The following is a 21,127-nucleotide window of genomic DNA, read 5'->3' on the forward strand; positions in this document are numbered from 1 at the left end:
AGGACACTGTGTCAGCATGAATCTGTGTAGAGTATTTAAGGCAGAGAGTAGTTAATTTAGAAGCTCATTCTTCAAAAGCCTGACAGACATTTTTATTACAGGGAGTTAAGTCATTTATTTCTGGAAGGAGGTCCCTTGGAGAATCACTATGAAAGGCAGGTGAACAAGCCTTCTTGTGTGAATGGAAGATCCCCAATCTGTATGGCTTGAACCAGAAAATTTCTCCCAGTTTGGAGATACTGTTACTGTGTATGTGTAGAAAGGATATAATAGGAAGAAATAATTTCCATTGATGTTTTAAGTAGTCTGTCATATTACAAATGGATGTGATACATTTATATAGCAAGATTTATTTCTATAATGGAATGAGTGGGAAAAGAGTGTGACAGACAACATCAGTCAGTAGGCAAAGTAACACAATCAGTCAGTAGGTAGTGCGAGGAGTATTGCATTACCTGCGAGACCTGGGTTAGAAAATGTGTGTGTATGCTGACCTCACACTTCTATGAGTAGACGTGGGACGATACTGTGAGACCACTGGGAGTGTAGCTGCTCCCTGAGCCTCATTTAAACTACAAAATGCAATATCTTTGTAATATTACAAATGAGCAGTAAAACATGCCTATTAATGTAATATTTTTTCTTAACACAATATTTACAAGAAGGCCAAAAGAACTCCTAACAAAAAGAAATACTTTACAGATTGTATATGTACTTACCAAATAGAAAGGTTTATTACTCTCCACATGGCACAGGTATGAATGTACGACATGCACTTTTATGGTTAATCATGTCTGCTGAAAGCATCCATCCCATCCAAGAATGTGTTCCAGAAAGCATTTAAGATTTAACCATTGTGTTATTACATCTATTTCTGTGTGTTCCTCTATTAATAAAAAAGTCTGACAAAATGTACAAATGTGACAGCAGTTTCCTGAATGCCAAACACACCATTATTATGTAAAAGAACTAGAGGATCAGTGATGCCGGTAACGCGTTACTTAGTAACGTGTTACTGTAGTCGGACTACTTTTTTCAGTAACGAGTAGTCTAACGCAACTACTATTTAAAAACTAGTAGTCAGATTAAAGTTACTTATCTAAAACATCGTGCGTTACTATTTCTGCATTTCGGGGGAACGTAGGTTATATTTATTCATTCTTATTTTTTGGCTACACGTTTCTTACGCGGTTACGTCATCTCTGCTCTGCGGCGCCAAAGTCAGATGGAAGGAGAGGTTCGCCTTTAGCAGCTGGAAATACAGGCATTATTTTGATTTTATTTCGGCTAAGGAAGACAACATTAAGGTCCGTTGTACACTCTGTCCTGGCGACAGAGTGCTGTCTACTTTCAAAAACACAACGTCAAACCTGAAAAAAAAAAAAAAAACCGGGGCTTGGCGGCGAACGTAAATTGTTACCGGGCGGGGTGTAAAATTGACTAAATTCAGTATTATATCGCGATCGATCGATCGCCGGTGGTTGGCGCCAGATCGAACTAGTAACTCATTGAATCATAGATGTGGATCAGAGGTAAATAAACTGGATTTTTTTTTCGGCGTGAGATATCGGAAGTGTGGCGTAAGCGTGTGAAGACAGTCAAATGCGTGTGTCTCAATGCGTGACAGTTGGCAACCCTGTAAGTGGGCGGAGTTGAACAGAAAGACTGTCTTATTTATTTATTTAAAAAACATGTAAGCCTATTTCAAGAAAAAGTTTACAAATGCCAGTGTCATTTCTGATGTTCCGGTTAAAATACATGTCAATAAAGTGAGTATTGGCAGAACTGGTAGTCATTTTCATGTTATAGGGGCGGGGGATCAGCCTCTGCTGAAAGTAACTAAAAGTAATCTAACTTAGTTACTTTTAAAAGCAAGTAGTCAGTAACTTAACTGAGTTACTTTTTAAAGAAGTAGTCAGTAGTCAGTAGTCGGATTACTGTTTCAAAGTAACTATGGCAACACTGTAGAGGATGCACCTCTAGAGTCTCCACATCCCCTTGGCTACTGCCTAAAAAAAGGGAACCCATCCTCCATTGGGCGGCCCACTAGCAGAAGTCCATATTTATGATTCATATATAGTTCTAATTCCAGGCCAAGTAGTCACAGTCCCTTCAATGCAGATGGTGAGCCTCAGGTAGGAGTTGGTATCAGCACTTCCTCTTGCGGCAATGGCACATCTAACCACGGCATCAGCACAATGCCAGACAATGCTGCCAGATTTCACCTCTAATCTCCTTCACAGAGACACTTCAAGTTCTAACTTTAAATTAGGAATGGAGTAGTTTGCTATTGGTTTCTTTGTTTGGTTTGCACTTTTCTTTACTCAGGACATGGTTCCATGAGTTTAGTGTAGGGTCAAGTGTAAAACCTTTTAGCTTTTTATTGGAAAAATGCATGACCCCTGCTTTTCATGCTCTTTAAAAACTTAACAACCAATTAAGGAATACTAACTTTTCAGCTGTTGTGAGCCCCAGGTTCTGCTTACTGTTGCTTTGGCAGGTTGTTTAGGCTGACCAACACTGCCCTCTTGTGGATAAACTACAATTAAACTTACAATAAAATAATTTTGTCAAGTAGTCAAGTCAAGAGGCTTTTATTGTCATTACGCCTGAGTACAGGTACACAGTGTAACAAAATTACATTCCCCCAGATCAACACGAATCAACAATACAATAGAAGACATAAAGTGCAACAGGGTAACAATGTGCAATGTGCAAAAAGTGCAACATGTAGTACCAAAATGTGCAATAACAGTACCACAACACTACAATAAATACAACAGACCAGAGATAATTGAGAGACATGACAGTGTAGAGCTGGTACAGTGAGTGGTGTCAGAGATGAGTGACATACTGTGACATATGGAACATACATGAACACAGCAGTTCTGAGGTAGAGTTAATAGATCCTGTGTGAGAGCAGTTAATATTTCCAGTGGGGATGGAGTCATTTCAGTCATTGTATGCTGTGTGTGTGTGTGTGTGTGTGTGTGTGTGTGTGTGTGTGTGTGTGTGTGTGTGTGTGTGTGTGTGTGTGTGTGTGTGTGTGTGTGTGTGTGTGTGTGTGTGTGTGGGGCGGAAGGTGGGGTTTAGTGCAGACTTTTTGTGTGTGTGTGTGTGTGTGTGTGTGTGTGTGTGTGTGTATGTGTGGGGTCAGATCAGTGTTGGTGGGGGGGGGGGGCTGTCAGTTCTGTCTCTGAGAGTTAAGGAGCCTGACTGCCTGGTGGACGAAGCTGGTACAGAGTCTGGAGGTGGAGGCTCGGATGCTCCTGTATCTTCTGTTGGACGGTGAAAAAGTGAAGAGTCCGTGTGATGGGTGGGATGGGTCATCCACAATGCTGGGGGCTTTGCGGATGCAGCGTGTGGTGTAGATGTCACTGATGGAGGGGAGAGAGACTGTCCAATGATCCAATGATCTTCTCGGCTGTCCTCACTATCCACTGTAGGGTCTTGCGCTCCGAGATGTTGCAGCTCCCGAACCAGATGGTAATGTAGGTGCTCTGGGTGCTCTCTACAGTCCCTCTGTAGAACATGGTGAGGATGGGAGATGGAAGGTGTGCTTTCCTTAGTCTCCGCAGGAAGTAGAGGTGCTGCTGGGCTTTCTTTGTTATGAATGTGGTGTTGATGGCCCAGGTGATGTTCTCTGCAATGTGGACACAGAGGAACTTGGTGTTCTTCACAATGTCCACAGCAGAGCCATTGATGTTCAGCGGGTGGTGGTTACATGGTGCTCTTCTGAAGTCAACAACCATCTCTTTGGTTTTATCCACATTTAGGGATTGTTGGTCCTGCACCTCCTCCCTGTACGCTGACTCATCCTTGTTGCTGATGAGGCCAACTATAGTTGTGTCATCAGCGAACTTGATGATGTGGTTTGAGCTGTACTTTGCACTACAGTCGTGGGTCAGCAGAGAATGCTGAACTGAAGTTAATGAACAGCATTCGAAAGCAACAGTCTTTGTTGTCAAGGTGGGTGAGAGCCAGGTGGAGTGTGGTTGAGGTAGTTTGTTAATACAAAGCCGTTTTTGCTGAGAAGATGTGAGTTGAGTTTCAGAATGGTTTGTCATGAGAAATAGGTGCGGCAATCACACTTTTTCTCTCCTAATATCAATTCCAATATGATAACTCAGTATAGCCCTATCAGACAGAAATGAGTGATGTCAGATCTTAAAATTTTAATTCTGCATAGCTACCTCACTGTGCAGAACTGACTGGAATAATTCTGATATATATAAAGTAACATGAGCTTTAATAATTTAAGAAAGGTTAAAACCAGAAAAGACGTTGTAAAGTAACTGAACAGCAAATATAAATTTTAACTTCAATTTAAACCTTTCAATGCCACAATAACACTGCAAAATCAAATAATACTGTGAAACAAAATTTCCAATTCAAATACAAATGATTTAGTGCAAGAACACTTTAAAACACCATAATGAAAAAATATATATAGTTCTACTATTGAACTATTTGTACTATTAAACCTTATTTGATCATTTTCTTTAGGATCTTGGAAATATATTAGCTACACAATTTCAATACCTTCAGCTAGCATAAACAAGTAAGGAATGCTTAAGGTACCCCACAGTGTTTAACAGTAATGTGTAATAATAATGTTTAATGTATTTACATATATTATGTAGATTCGAGTGTATGTAAGGGTACTGCTCATGGAGGTGTGGACTGGGATGCAGATACATTCCAGCTGCATAAAATATGAACTTTTACTGCAACGTTGTGGCAGTAAAATCTCCATCATTTTTATTTAAAAATCTAAGTCTTCCAACTGGGTTTTGTTTTAAATCATTTCACTTCTTTCATTTGCCCTGACATCAAAAAGATGGTGCTTTTGTTACATGGTACTGAAGAGACTAGTATGACCAATTGAGAGGTGGATCTTCAGACCGTTCCAAAGGAGGGAAAGCGACATCACGTTGCTCTGCAGCTGTGGCATCTGAAGTGGCATGTGTGGATCTTCTGGCATGAACCATGCTGCTGTCAAGTTTTTACATCTAAATAAATTTGTTGATATCTAAAAACAAATGTATCACATTTCACTGAACAAACAACACTGAATCACAGTATGAGAATACATACAGTCCTACATTATTTTGTATTTATAGAATGGACTAGTTTTTGATTCTGGTTGCCTGTCTGTGATGTGGAGAGTTGCTCTGAATCCTGAGCTGTGTATTTGTTTATTGTTGCACAATTCACTGTTAGTCATATTACTATTGGATCTACATTGTCTTGAATGAGGGCAGAGCAAGTACTGTACTTTAAACAGCAAGCACTGTACCTACAACATCAGTATGTATTATAAATACTGAGTGAGTGAATTAGTTAAGTTGCCACATTTTGTCAATTGTGATTTTTCACCCCAATCAAAATTTGCCCTCCGCATTTACCCATTTGTGCAGTCAGAACACACACTAGTGATTACTAGGGGGCTGTGGTGCACACATGCCCAGAGCGGTGAGCAGCCTTAGCTCGTTGCCCAGGGAGCAGTTGGGGTTAAGCGCCTAATCCTCAGGCCTGGGAATTGAACCCATGACCCTCCGGTCACAAGACTGGTTCCTTAACCACCAAACAATGAGTGCATTTATGAGTATGAATACTCATAAAGCTAATTATGCACCTTGAACCTAATTTTCATTATTAAAGTTTATTGTTAATAGCAGATAAAAGTTTCTGCATGACTTCATCAGAAATGCTGATGAATGTAATGATAAACAACGATCTAATTTCTAATCTAATTTCCAGGCATCTTATTACCCAGAATCCCCTTAGGTTTTAAAGCTACACCCCCAAAACCAAACCAGTCAGATGATTTACTGCCAAATGACGAACCAAAGTGATTTTTCACAGATTTAATAAGCTAGCGTTGACACTTTGATGCTTAATTGAAAGTTGATCAGTGAGTTCAACACAAGCACCGATTCCTTGATGTAACACATAACATCCCTAGTTCCAGCCATATCTGCAGGGGGAATGCGAGTGGTGTCTTGTAATATGAAGTCCTCAAGGCTTGCAAGTACAATTTAAATGTATGCTATTTAACTTTGTTAGTATTTATAGTGTTTCCTCCCAATTTAGTTAGTTCATTCATAGGCTGCGATGCCAGGCCTAACTGGACCAAAACCAAGTGACTCCATGGGCTGGAGACTGGTGACAAGAGCATGTACTATGGAGGAAAGTATCCCAGTGAATGGTAATCACTTCTATTCTTATGAATAAAATGTGTAGCGCAATGTAGGTGGACTGATCGTTAGAGTGAAAATGAAAAGGTATTACTTGAAGTGTCATTTTTTTGTGTTGTATATTGGATGATAGGTCAAGGTAGCATATGTAGAGCTCATCAATCAAAGCCATAGCCAGTTGCATTTGGCCCTGGCAGCCCAGACCTCTAAAGCTAATTTGTAGCCTTGATTCATTCATTAAGGCCTCAGAGAAGCTAGAGAGTGGATGAATACGTTTTATTCATGAGCAAGAAAAGGAAGCATGTCGTGAAGCAGCAGCCTTACAGATTCATCAGAGTCTATGGCTTCAAGTGTACAGAAGCGAAGAATTACCTGCTGGATTTGGAAGAGATGAATGGCATTAGTGGTATTACATTTTTATCCTTAGATCAACTACCAATGTCTTTCCAACTCCATGAAACATTGAACAGGTTGGATGTAGAAGCACATTTCACCTGTGTGTAAGGGTAGTTTTATACATGGAGACATAATGAGTTGCTTAGCTCATTAGCATGTTTATTAAATTAAAAAGCCCACAGACATTAGAGGTTTGTTCATGAGGGGCACTATACTGACAAGCAAACACAGGCTATAAAAATTGGCACCTTTCACAAACCCAAGGTCATGAGTTGAAGGGTGAGATTGGAAACTGGTAGCAAATGGTAGAAAACTACATGTCCCAAAGTGTATTGCTTTAACTACACTAAGGCTGGATATAGTGTTCTGTGAAAGTGAATGAGAGAACCTGTGTGGCAGGTATATGTTAGGTCATTAGAAACAGGTGCACAGGGATTTCTAGCTGCCTGCCTTACTCATGAAATTGTGAAGCTGTATGCTAAGGGTAGCTGAGAAGGAATTGTCAGAAGGAACTGAAAGGGCTAGTCAGTGGGGGTAGATGAGGGGAACATCTACACCCACACCCAGGCTGAAAAATGTACTGATTGCTCAACAATGAAAAAAGTGTTGCTAATTTCTCATATATATGTCCATTAGTATTTAGGCTGGTGGACGCCCGTGCAGCCCTCTCAGTGGGCACGCTACCAGTCTCTCTGGAAGCCCTTGGGGGGTGCGCCGCAGGCTATGCCTGCCGACGTTCGCCTTCCTCCTCCCGAGGACCCCACCGGGGAACTTCCCCTTTCTTCCTCTTCCTCACTCTCACCGTAACACTCTGTGGGGACCGAGTATACTGACGGCGGGGAGCTGTCCTCCTCTTCCAACTCCTCCCCCTCAAACTCATTCTCGGGGGTCTTCTCCGCAGATCTTCACGGCGCCGACTCTCAGCGGCGAGGAGTCTCTGGAGGAAGGCAGGCATCTCTCTCGCCACACCCGCCACACAGCTTGGCGCAGATGTTCTGCCAATGCCTCTTCCGTGGTAGCCTGCGCCTGACGCAGCAGAAACGCAACCACGGGATCTTGCTGCAACTCCTCGAGGCTCACGGGGTTCTTGGAAGTACAAACAAAAATAGTGTTATTTGCACTTTATGCAGGAAGGAGTTTGCTTAATCTTAAATTAATATTCCTCATGTTAAATATTGCGAAATGCGATTTGTTCTGGGTGTGGCGACTGAGAGCTGTGACTTTGTGGTGACTGAGAGCTGTGTCACTCTAGTTGTGATAATGATTTGGCTAGAAAGCAATGTTTCAGTGAGCCCTCATGACTGTGGTCACCTCTGAACACCTCCCTTTAGTTATGCTGATATAGATTAGCCTGCCAGAGCCACATGCTAATCACTGGCACATGAGCTATGTATGTTTAAATCAATGGTTGTTTAAATTGATGTCCACACACTCAACCTGTATTGTCTATCCTTTTGCATGCTTCTTTCTACCTAAGATGATTACATGCAAGCACCTACAAGCACCTAGGAGATAGTCTGGCTTGCCGGTGGATGTACTAATGACGGGGTTGGATGTGCCGTTGCCGCAAGAGGACATACTGATGCTAGCTCCTACCTGAGGCTCACCATCTACACTGAAAGGACTGTGTCTACTTGGCCGGGGAACTAGAACCACAACTATAACTATAAAACTACTTTTTGACCACAAATACGCATTTGTGCTAGCGGGCCGCCCAATGGAGTATGGGTTCCCTTTTGAGTCTTGGTCCTCACGAGGTTTCTTCCTAATCCCCACCATCATAGGGAGTTTTTCCTTGCCACTGTCGTCTTTGGCTTGCTCATTAGGGATCTGGACCCATACGATTGTAAAGCTGCTTTGTGACAACATGTGTTGTAAAAAGCACTATATAAATAAATTTGACTTTGACTTTGACTCTTTGGTCTGGTGGTGATTATTCAATAACATCCAGTATGCATGCTGTGCCATCTGATAATCATGTAGTCTGTGAGACACACACTGGGACCTTCTGTTTAATAGCTTGCTCTCAGCTATGCATTGGACACTGACAAATGGCAATAAATAATAAAGATACATAAGCTATTGACCACCCCTAATCTCTAACCCTAACCTCTGAAATTGATTCTCAAGAACAAAACAAATTGCACTGTCAGCACCAGAAGAAGGGGAAATAACAAGAAACATTTCCTTGTGACACGTGACATCTCAAAACCTACATGGTAAGCACTTTTTTTTTACTATAATGCAGTGTCTCGTGATTGAATAGAATCCCAGTAGCTGTTGCAGATGACAAATGACCACTAACTCTGCAGATAGCACTTGTCCTTTTTTATTTGTTTATGGTTATTTGCACTTCTAAGTATCAGTTTTTAATTACTGTTATTTGCAATACTAGGTTTTGGCATTGATTCCTGTACTTTAGTAGTTGTCTGGCTCAAGGGTATCTTGAATTCTGACCAATCTATGCTCCTCTCTAGGATGTATTCTGTGAACAGATGCAAAGCACTTTGTAATTAAATCTTGATACGAGTGTCTGCTAAATGTCCTAAATGTAAATGTAATGTAAATGTTGCACAAGAAAACAGAAAGCATATCTGCTAATACTCTGTTTAGCTGTCTGGAGAATATCGAAACACTCTGTTGAATGGTCATCCAGGTAGCTGAACATTGCCACACTAACACATTATAGTAGGAGCTTGTTAGCAAGCTGTAGTTATAGAGACAAACCTATGATGGTCCACAGGACTGAGATGTAACAACCTATCAGTAGAAGCCTTCAGTGCCTTCTGTGCAGTGATGAAATGCCTCTCAGGAAGAGTTCCAGAGTTTTGGGCCATAGTTTTGGGCCATAGTGGCTAAAAGCACCCTTGCCAATCTTTAATTGGCTTTTAGGAATCACCAGTAGATTACTGTTTGAAGACCTGAGAGACCTGACTGGAACATATCTAATCATCATTTCACTGAGGTAAAGAGGAGCACGCCTATGAGGACATTTAAAAACCTTCAAATCTATTCTAAAACTGACAGGTAACCAGTGCAGTGAGTGAAGTGCAGGTGAAATATGGTCTCTCTTTCTCCTGCGGGTCAGGACCCTTCAGAAGTTCTGAACTCGCTGTAGGTGAGAAATAGAGCTCTTTGGAAGAGCAGATAGAACAGCGTTACAATAATCTAGCCTTGATGTGATAAATGCATGGACAAGTTTTTCACTGTCAGCAGGAGAGAGCTTTCTCGGACCTTAGCGATGTTTCGAAGGTGAAAAAAAGCTGTCTTGCATGTAGTCATGATGTGTGATTTGAAGCTGAGCTCATTATCAAAAGTGACGCCCAGGTTCTTAACACATTGTTTTGCATTCAAATTCATTTGATTTAAATAAATCTGGACATCATTCCTTTGTGAATCACTACCAAGAACAAGAACCTCTGTCTTCTCTTTACTTCATTGCAGAAAAATGTCAGACATCCATGTCTGTATATCACCTATGCAGTCAAACAGTGAGCAAATTGATTTAAAGGCTTTAGGTTCTAGAGAAATGTAAAGTTGAGTGTCATATGCATATTGATGATAACGAATACCTTGTTTGCTAATGATATGTGGTAACGGAAGCATATATAGGTTGAACAGTAAAGGCCCAAGAATTGATCCTTGGGGGACACCATGTTATTTTTTGACGTGTGGAGGAAGAGGTACCTAATGCAACATAGTAATCACGCCCAGTTAGGTACGATCTAAACCAGTCTAAGACTAAGCCACTAAGGCCTACCCAGCTCTGTAGTTGATCAAGAAGTATTTCATGATCAGTGGTGTCAAAAGCGGCACTTAAATCTAGCAGAAAAAGGACTGACAGTTTGCCTGCATCCTTATTCAATCTCAGGTAATTTACTATATTAATTAGTGCTGTTTCAGTGCTGCGGTCGTGGTGCACCCGCGCCTGTCGCAGCAGGGACGCACAGACTGGGTCTGTCTCCAGCTGCTCCTGCGTGGGTCCGATCTTGTGGCGCGGGGAGGAGTCCCCCTCGAGCTCGCCCTTTGGTGTCGTCCCTGTTCCGTATAGCTCGGGGACGTTAACCCGTATGGGCGAGAGCTCCCGTGGAGGCGCGGAGTGTCTCTCCTGCCACACCCGCGCCGCTGTCTTGCGGTACTCAACTCCGTCAACTCTGGTATGGAGGTCTCCCGAGCCGCGCACAGTAGGTAGGCGCACTCGGGGTCCCGCTTCAGCTGCGCCAGAGTTGGCGTAGAGTCGCGGCGCGGGGGGGAGGACGAAGTGCGGTGACGCTGCTTACTCGGGCGAGGAGCCTTCTTCGGCCGGGTTGCGTAGCCCGGCATGGTCCTGGTGTCTCTGGTCGGCTCGTCGTTCTGTGACGATGGGGTCGTGGTGAAGGATGAGACACGGATCCCTCTTGTGGCGACAGACGTCACTTTTATTATAGACAGATATTGCGCAATAGCGCACGAGAAACAGCAACACAACGTGTAGACTGTAGACAACGACGAGCACAGGACACTGCGCGAGCGCACATTAAATAGACAGACCACACTAGCCCCATGTGATTACGAGACGATTCACAGGTGAGACAGATTATCACGCGACATAGCCCTCACCACGGAGTTTCACAGACGCAAACAATGCACGTGGACCACGTATACACACGCCCAAAAGGGAGGGGCCGGGGTCCTCAACGTGACAACAAATGATTTATAAATGTTCTACTTTGATCTGCTCTCTGTAAGCAGGTTTAAGAACAGACAACACTTCACACATGCAAATATATAAAAATGAAACCCAGGAAACATAAAATGCATATAACAATACTAGGAGTCATTTTCATACAGGCAATCGTAGTTTTGGAGGATTGCCTGAATAGAATGTGTTTAAGCCTAAAAGCATAAAAATATAGAGTGCTGGTAAATTTACTGCCATGATCAGAAAAGTTGTGTGCTTCACAAATATAACTAATGGGCTAAAAAAGAGATTATAAGGTATGCTTTGGAATATAAGACACCTGTCATTTAAATGCAATAAGCAAAAAAAAACCCTTCACATTAGAATGTTTCATGCTAAATGGCAGCAAGATTTAAAACATGTAAATCCTGGATACATTTTTAACATGAATGTATTAAATCCTGAATACATAATCCATTTTAAATATTTCAAAATAATCTATGTGTCACGGTGGGTCGGCCAGGAGACCACAAGAGGGCGCGTGCACTCACCCGCTCACGCTCTTCGCACACACCCCCTTGCACCAAACCATTTCCCCGGTCCAATTCACCTAACTACTAACACCTGTTTACTATCAGTGTGCACCCCTTCTTATGCTCACAGGTTGTGCAATCCAGTGCTGCACATTCCTTTGAGGACGGAAGCGTCTCTGACGTCCTGCACTACGCCGTGCCTTAAAGGAGAAGACTTAAACTCTATGCTTGTTCATTTGCTCTTTGTGAGCTGTGGATTTCTGTTGCTTTGCTTTGCATCGTACTCATTTAAATTGTATTATTGTCATGGATAATAAAACTCCTGACATGCAACCTCCGGCCACCTCTATACCCCCGTCACATTATGTAGGTTTGCTGGAAATGAATGAAGAAAATCACCCTCAAAGGTTTGTTTTATATTTGAGTGAACATAATACTGGGGTTCTATACCACTGAAAGAAAAAGTAGCACGTGTTAACTCCCTTGTGCAGAAAATGCTTTTCTCAAATACAATTATCTTGATTAAAAAGCAGTTGCTAAAAATGTTTAGATAAGCTGTTGGATTTTTTTTACTTGTGTCTCTGTTCCACTCCACCCCATGCCAGTCCCCTAAACATGTTTCCCTTTAAATAGCCTTCTGAAAGGGACTCTGTCAGTGCTGTGGACTTTCGTCAACTGTGCTACCACAGACACTGATATCATTGGAGACCACATTCTCTCGTGTTTCTCTCATCATGTCTACCGAACCAGGTTCCTTAGCAAGTGAGGGGATGTATACAAAGCTTATTGACAGAAGTGTTGATGAAGGAAACACTGACAGTGCTCAGAGCAGTAGAGATGCACAACCCACTCGTAAGTCTTTTTCCAACAGTATTTTTTGTCATCCAGTGAATCTTTGTTCACTGGTAAGTGTCACTTCTAACATTTCCTACCGAGTTTTAACACTTGTGTTTTCTGTGCTTGTTGGTGCAATATGCATATGCGTTCTGTTTGAAAGACTGATTTGGAAAATTTTGAACCTCGACAACATTTCACAAGTTTCAGTTCATAACATAATGTAAGCAAAAGATCAATCATGACAGCAGTTTTTCAGGCCTTTTAGTTAAAAAAATTATTACATTACATTTGGCACCACTAATGTAATTCTGGCAAACTGCATGAACATGGTGTTTATTTAAAAATTGCAGTAATTTAAAGTTGGAAGAATCCTTTTCTGTATTTTCAGATTCAGGAAATGACAATACATAACATGTCACAGCGTATCTTATACCTCAGCAGTCATTCATTCTGTGATCCAAGCCTAAGGGGATTACAGTGATTACAGTTCAGCAGTTGCTTGGAGAGGTCTGAACTGTAAACTGCACTAGATAGGCACAATAGAAATGGCAAGACACGGCATGCACTGGAGACCTTCTCAGTGTAGTTCATTCTGAACTGTGCCCCAGAGAGAAGGGCGGGCTTGGTTTCCACATACAGAACTTGCACAAACCTGTAAATCTTTCTACCCTGAACTAACACACTTGATGTAAACACACAGAAGCAGGACAGTGAGTGCTCTGAAGAAGGTTGTGTACATTATATGTGCCACTTTCATATTTGGTCATTACTCAGTAACTAATAAGGATGTTGCTCTTACTGTCATGAGTGGTTTCCTGGACAGGGATTACATTTAAGAGAAAACTTTAAACCCTTTGCTTTAGCCTAAACTTGATTCAAATTGTCTAATTTATAGGTTGAAAATTAATATTTCTCCAGATATAGATGAGGTTATAAGTTCATTTTAAGGTGCAGGTTTTTACATTAGTTTAATGTTTTTGATCTAAATTACATGGACGGATTGTTCAATTGGTTTGACAGTGAAATTTGAAACAGTTGACTCCATATATTTCTGTCAGTCCTCTTCACATCTGCTTCTTATGCTGTAATTTTAAGATGCTGATATTTCAACCTATGGTACTTTTATGAAAATCAGTGGCCAACCTTTCCCAGATTCTATTTTTTCTGAAGTCTTGAAACAAAACTAAATCTTGTGCCAATTTCCGCAGATGTACAAAACAAACCACTTTGCAACTTGTTCATTTTCCCAGCTGGAACTGGATGGAGAAATTATGAGTAATGACGGGGCGTAGGCAAAATGTCTTCATCAGAAATGGCATACTTCTATACTAAATAGTATGCCAAAGTAATTTGCCAAAGGAGTTCATGTGCAGTTTATAGCAGTTTAATCATCTAAGTGTAACTATCATATTTAATATAACTGATTTACTGTATGTATCAATTATTCTGTGAAATATTTATTTTTTTGTGTGACATGTCAAACGTAAGAGGAAAATGTGCTAAATAATTATTTCAGTTATTGGACTAGCTAACTATGTAACCATGTTATATTAAATACTCTTAATGATTTTAAACATTATCAACATGCAGCAAGACATTTCGTTCTTTGTGTAATTGTTGCACTAGATGAACTTTAAAAGATGGTGAGTGCTCTCTCATGCATCATAGTGCATCAAAGGTGAGATAAAGCTGAAGAACTTCAAGTTGATTTTAGATCTGTGTTTATTTGCAATTAATTAATTGCATGTTGATGCAACCTGTATTTTTCAGCCATAAATTAGTCTGAATTTGCATCACCAGTTACAGAGACTCATTAGCACTTCTGACACTTTGCTCCCTGTACATCTCATATTGCTGTCTTTGTCCACAGTGATGGTGTGTTCACTGACCTCAGGTCGGCAGTGGAATCATCCGGGACCATACCGAGTGGCTACAGCATGCCTCACTGCATTCTGCCTCCTTTTGCTCATGGTGTTAGTGGCGATCAGTGTCCGCCGTGAGTGTGACTGAATTTGCACCATGCTCCTCTCCATTTCTTATTGGGTGGTTTGTCTACTGACAAGTGATCTTTGCACCAATGAACATATCTCTCACTGCTTAAGATTGTTTACCATTTCACACACAGTCTCAGGGCCCCCATAGTAATCCACAATGACCTCCAACTCGTACTTATTTCCCACCATCTGCACATAATAAGCATGTGTTATCTTTCAAGTGTACTCTTGTTTCATCTTGTTACATAAGATGGCTGTTCCCACTGGAGTTTTGGTAAATGGAAACAGTGTCATTAATCTGGATTTATCTGGATGTTTTCTGATGTGTTGTTAGTAGTGGGGTTTTGAGATCTGAGTTCATTACAAAGAACTTTTCACCAAATGGGAGGACAAATTTGGCCTCAAGCATCTTCACCAAACACTTCTCATCTGATGCTGAGTGTCTGTGTTACACTTGTCAACACTTTTATTACAGTAAAAGCTGTTGATTTTTACAGTAATGGTGATGATGCACAGATAACTCAGACAAATTGGGGGCTTATTGCTTAAGAGATTACAACAATCCAAACATAATTTTGGACTAGACATTTCTCTTTTGGACAACACACTCTTTGAGTCAGCATTTGATATACGGGGGATGTGAGAGGATACCACACCCCAGTAAACCCCTCCCGTTGTATCCCATTTTGGTTTGATGCTGTTATATGATATATGTAACATATTTTAATTTTATCTATAAACATGTTCTTCAAACCAAATCTTGATCAGGACAAAATGTTATCCTCTATTTTATATGTAAATGGGACCTGACCACCAATCTGACCACTTCCCTCTCCTATAAAGTCAAGAGTGGTTCAGCCAAAGTAGTTCAGATACATACAGGCAAAAGTTTGTGGCTGACATATTATGAAATCCAAGGAATTCTTGATAGGGTGGTCAGACTTTTATACTATACTCTGTGCAGTTGTTTTCAAATATTTTAATTAATAATTATTCTCATGTGATCCTCTCAACTTGAGCAAAATGGACTGAGTAACAATGACTTTGTTGTAATCTGAGCAGATAACATAATTAGCTATGTGTTTTCCTAATGAGTCATATTTAATTATGACTCATTTTGAGTCATTTTAAGCTCTGCTTGCTTTCTTGCATTACTATTCTTTTTCCATTGTTTATAGAGAACAGCAGTAGAGCTGGAGGCAAAGGCCAAGATATAGTTTCCCAGAATTCCTCCTCATTTTCAATGATGCAGAAGGGCTGTCCTAATGTGACTGCCCTGACTGAAGAGCAAAAAACAACGAAGAAAGAAAACAACGAACTGATGCAAGAAATTGAGCAGCTGAAGGCCAAAATTAAACAGCTGGGTTAGTGTGTGTGTGTGTGTGTGTGTGTCAGTTTGTACTGGCTGTGGTGGGTATATTTTCAGTTATTAGTAAGGAAGACAAAGTGGAATCTAGTTCACAGATTATATGTACAATCGCATAATGCAATGTAAAACTCAAATAACTTGAATAGAATATGCTTACAGTATCAGAATATGTAATTTATGGAATTTTGTCATCTGAGCTTGTTTGAGAACTCTTGCACAATGGACTGACATAATTTTCAAGTAGAAAAATGTATGCTGGGATTCCATTTCTAAAGCTTCAATCTCTTTCTCTCCCTCTCTCTACCTTTCCCTATCTTCTTCCATCCCTCTCTCCATTTCTCCCTCTCCCCCTCTCTCCCTGTTCAAGAGGCCGGACCGACTCCAAAACCAGTCCGCTGCTCTGAAGACTGGCACTATTTCAATGAGAGCTGTTACTTTATCTCGACCTTTGGTAGGAGTTGGAGAGAGAGTCAGGGGTACTGCAAGTCAAATGGAGGCCACCTCGCCATCATCCACACAGCTGAGGAGCAGGTGAGAGGAACCAAGAGAACAAGAGAAGTCTACAACTTCAAACGTCAGCACTTGGTAGCATGGGGAACAGAAACTGCCTGATCAGCAGGAAAAAAAAAGGCATTGGCCTCTTGTACTCTAGCGAGCTTTTTGTAAACACCCCAGCATGAGGACTAGAGCAGGAAAAAGTAAAAGTGACCCGTTTAGATATTCGAAGAAACGCAGCACGCACTCTGCTAATCACTGGCTTAAGAGGCATGTTTAACTTGCACTGTATTTAATTATTTCAATTTCAATTTCAACAATTTCAACTGTTTTAAGCTACAACTTAAAAAAAACATTACACCTTGCAGCACAGAAAATGTTGCAATATTAGACATTGTTGCTATAAAGCAGGTATCACCAAATGGCGGACCGAACGCCGTCCTGTCCGGACCCAATCACATTCCCGATTAACTGGATACGGACCCAAATGCGAAAACATTTTTAACGGGAGACTATATTTTAAACCGGAGAATTTATTTTCAGACGAGTGTTACGTTCACCACCCATTTGAGTGTTACGTTCGCCCCCCCCCTCCCCGCTCAACAACTTTCGTTCGCCACCGCGGACCCGGACCTAAGGTCTGAGCTATCTGCCAAAAATGGACCGCGGAAAGATTTAATTGATTACCCCTGCTATAAAGCCTAAATAGAAACGGCTGTGGGTGGCTTTGAGATCTGGGGTCACACTGACCACTGCTGGTCTGAAACTGAACTACATCCTGAAAGCAGCACATTCCTGCCACCATCTTTATTTTTCTACATTTTCATTGCACAGCTAGGGAATGTTGATGATTATGACATCATACTTTAATATGAATACAGTTTTTCTCAGTCGTGTTGGTCTAAAGCACTCACACTCCCCTTCATTATCATGAAAATTATGATTCACCCAATTATCAGTTCAGGAGAAATTAACCAAAAAGGTTGTACAAATAGTGTAATAATGATGTACAAAATACAGTTTACAGGTTATGACAACTGGTTCATCACTTTAGAATGTAAAGTCCTATACAATGAACTAATGCAGATATGTTTTGGAGGACAGAACTATTCAATAGAGAGAGAAGTATCATATATTTTGATTGACATGACTAAAAGCAGTTTATAACATAGGAGACAGCAGGCAGTTGTACAAAATTATTTTCCTGACTACACCAAGCATTTGGTATTTGTTCAAAATGAATGAGAAATTGCTTTCATGACATGCACAAGTTACAATGTGGAGGTTGGACCATTCTATTCTGATATACCAAATGCACCAAAGCAACTGAGAAAAACTGTAAAATATTAAAAACATTTTCCCCAGACCATTTTTTCTTTTTTTCCTTCTGTCCTGAACGGACTCTACTTTCCACTTTACAACCTTGTACAAATGAACCAGGGCACAGTTTGAACAGAACAAATATTTATTCTTCAATTTTGCAGTCAGTATAGGTCTCGTGACTGCAGTTCAGCGTTGAACAGCACTGTGCTCAAAATAGCTGGTAATATACAGAAGTGGATATGAATCTTCTGCAGGAAGGTTTCAGTATTGTTCTGCTTTTGCTGCAACATGTTTTGCACATACTGTGTGCATGTTCCAAAATAGTTCATTAACCGCTTTTGTAATGGCATGTACTTTGCTTGTTTTTTCTCTTGTCTGATTCTAGACCTTTCTATGGAACCTGCTGCCACGTGGTCACTGGAACTCTTACTGGTTTGGGATAAGTGATGAAAAGTTGGAAGGGGACTGGTACTGGGTAGATGGAACCAAACTGGTTGGAGGGTGAGTGACAGTAATCAAATCTTTTCTGTTAATGGAGCTTTGAAGGTCTAATCCTGTCTAATCCAATAGCTTAATCATTTTTGAGCCAGCAAGTTAGAATTTAAGGCAAATGTCTGTGGGGGACACTACCAGTCCTGGAGGAGAGGTGGGGTGAGGTCATCAAGCCTTAGCTTATGTCTGTCAGTGCTCTAGGATGAGAAATATTGCCTGCATTTTACATAAAAGCATCAGGATAAACCAGCAAAGGTTTTAACCAATGAAAATGGATCCAGCCAGGCATCAGAGCCCTAGCACAACAGATTCAATCAGTGAAGAACTTGATGGCTGGGGAGTTGAATCAGGTGTGCTAGAGGAAGGGAAGCTCTGAACTGTGCAGTGCTGATTCTGTCCAACGGTAACACTTTACATTAAGTGTTTACTTACTAATGTGAAGTAATGCATTAGTTAACATGAACAACACATGAAGTAACACATTAACAATAATTAACTAACGTTAAGTAAACATTCAACAGTTGCGGCTTCAGTTTTGGCTCTATGTTGCTTGCACCTTTTTTGGTGTGACCTTAAAGGAATATATTACATTGTACTGATTTACCTACATAAGTAATGGGTAACTGGGAAATATCCAGAATCTATCAGCATAGGAACTGAAGTGTGTCCATACTGTTTTTAGCTCTTTAGTCCCTTTTGATCCAAACTAAAACACTAAAGCTCTAAAAAGGTGCGAGCAACAAAGAGCCAAAACAGGAGCCGCAACTGTTACATATTTACTTAACATTATTTAATTATTGTTGATGTGTTACTTCATGTGTTGTTCATGTTATCTAATGCTTTATTTCACGTTAGTAAGTAAACACTTAATGTAAAGTGTTACCTCAATGATTTATAAAATACAGGCAAATGTTTCTGTGGTAGGGATTGTTGAGAGTGTAACTATGTATTTATCTGTTATGTCCTAGTTTGTGAGTCTTTATCAGTAGATTTTGCATGAGCATATTCTCTTCAGCATCCACAATGAGTGAACCACACGTACAGTATTGTCCCCCATCAGCCAGGTGTTTATTTTTGGCAGGAATGAACATGAAGCAATTTATGTATTTTATTCACAAAACTGAATACAGTTTAAACATTATTTGAGCATCTAACTGATGGAAGTGTGTTCAGTAGTCTGCCATCTGTCCTGCATAATATGAAACCCACCTCTCACCTACTGCTGTGCTTTAATGAAAATATCTCTGCCAAAACTCTGAGCCTTGGAGAACCCTGGTAAGGAAACAGCCCCCATCTAATAACACATCCGCTCATGCCTTTTGTTGCTATAGTTTCTGGGAGTATGGGGAGCCCAATAACCACATTGATGAAGACTGTGGTTACATAGTGAAGACTGAAGTTCTGACCCGTGTGGCAATAAGGAGCTGGTACGATGCACCATGCCACATGTCTTTGCCCTGGATCTGTGAGAAGGCATCCAGATAGCGCATGGAGAACAGGAAACAAAGGCTTTATCTACAGGTCTCACAAGAAGACATCACTTTTTTCAAAGACTTCAAGCCTTTAAACTTTTTTCTAGTTATCATGTGTACCAGTTTCAAATAACAAATAATGCTGCATTTTTATATGATAAAAATTTTATATGATGCAATTTTATATGATCATTTTTATATGATAAATATGTTTTGGCCACAACCACACATTTCAAATTAATTTTGTGTAACATTTCAGTGTGCCAGTGCCTCTTTTTTTGCAATGAATCTTGCAAAATGAAAATGATCAGAAGCTTTTAATACCTCATAGCCTCATATAGGCTGAATGTTTGGTCAGTATGTACACTTTTTACAGCTTTAAAGATAAACATGTGTACTGTCTGGCGCTAATGCTTATTCATGTCGGTAGAGGGCAGCATTACAAATATTGCTTCATTTTACCAATGTGCTGATCTTTTGTATTATGACTGTGGTTAAGGGGACTTTGCTATAGACAAGTTCTTTTCTAGGCTTAAGCAGTTATGTCTCTTTGAGGTCTTTACTTCAACAATAAACAAACTTCACAAACCTGGATCCTCAGTAGTGTTTAAATGTCGCGTAACGATAGTAATTGTCTGATACTCGGATTAATCAGATTGCATTAATAATGCTCTGCAGTATGTCCTTGACTTGTATGTTATCCCACAAGGTTAGAGGAGATTCCAGTAGTTGCTGAATCAGCTTCCTAAATCAAGCCAGGAGATTTTTGCCTCCCATGTCTGATTATGAGAGCACTGCCATTTATATTACCTCCCTGATGGCACACCAGAAGTCACAAGAAAGAGTTTCAGGGTTACCCCTCTATGTTTCATTGTAAATATGAATATCTGATGCTATTGAAATAATGATAGTTCTACTGAGCATGTAGTCCCCAGCAGAACTATTATTAACTCTAGTAATAGCTTTGTTAGCTGAAATAGCTTTGAGACTGCACCCTTGCAGGAGTGTGGGTTAGAAGATTACTCCAACTGGCTTGTTTACACTGGAGAACAAATTCAAAGCAACTCACCACTTACACCAGCCTTTTTCATTGTACTGCCAATATATGGTTAATTACTACAGACAATTCATGATGTGTTATTCTGTGCAAGGCTTCTTCAAGGACTTCAGTTTCTTAATAAATGTTTCCAGTCAGCAAGGTTTTGTAGGTTTTCTTATACTTACTTACAAATATTGCCTTCAATAATATACCCACGCAGAGACAGGTCTACACACACAGGCACTCCCAGAATCGCAATCACCCATTATTGATGATTATGAGTACCTGTGCCTTGTTCCCCCTTTAAATTTTTTTAG

The 21,127-nt window shown here is 40.5% G+C and overlaps 2 protein-coding genes across 8 annotated transcripts; one reads left to right on the forward strand and one right to left on the reverse strand.

Moving 5' to 3' along the window:
- Positions 1-6,028: 6,028 nt before the first annotated feature.
- LOC143517278 (uncharacterized) lies at positions 6,029-12,344 on the reverse strand. Of its 7 annotated transcripts, none has more exons than XR_013131912.1 (4): positions 11,808-12,327; positions 10,877-10,949; positions 7,399-7,682; positions 6,029-6,572 (listed from the first exon to the last, which is right to left on the reverse strand). XR_013131912.1 is itself a non-coding variant. In XM_077009602.1 (4 exons), exons 1-4 carry the CDS (start codon positions 11,846-11,848, stop codon positions 6,477-6,479), a joined length of 537 nt encoding a protein of 178 aa, XP_076865717.1. In that variant the 5' UTR covers positions 11,849-12,333; the 3' UTR covers positions 6,029-6,476. The 7 variants fall into 7 exon arrangements, 4 of the variants coding, with proteins under 4 accessions (XP_076865717.1, XP_076865716.1, XP_076865720.1 ...); XR_013131911.1 differs by having other exon boundaries at positions 6,029-6,575; positions 11,808-12,326; XM_077009602.1 differs by having other exon boundaries at positions 10,877-10,992; positions 11,808-12,333.
- Positions 12,345-12,432: 88 nt separating this feature from the next.
- Positions 12,433-20,365, forward strand: LOC143517277 (CD209 antigen-like protein C). Its single transcript, XM_077009600.1, has 6 exons — positions 12,433-12,641; positions 14,497-14,622; positions 15,799-15,984; positions 16,357-16,520; positions 18,193-18,308; positions 19,631-20,365. Exons 1-6 carry the CDS (start codon positions 12,524-12,526, stop codon positions 19,782-19,784), a joined length of 864 nt encoding a protein of 287 aa, XP_076865715.1. The 5' UTR covers positions 12,433-12,523; the 3' UTR covers positions 19,785-20,365.
- The last annotated feature ends 762 nt before the right edge of the window (positions 20,366-21,127 follow it).

The sequence above is a fragment of the Brachyhypopomus gauderio genome, chromosome 6 (genome assembly GCF_052324685.1).
Source record: "Brachyhypopomus gauderio isolate BG-103 chromosome 6, BGAUD_0.2, whole genome shotgun sequence".
NCBI classification, from domain to species: domain Eukaryota; kingdom Metazoa; phylum Chordata; class Actinopteri; order Gymnotiformes; family Hypopomidae; genus Brachyhypopomus; species Brachyhypopomus gauderio.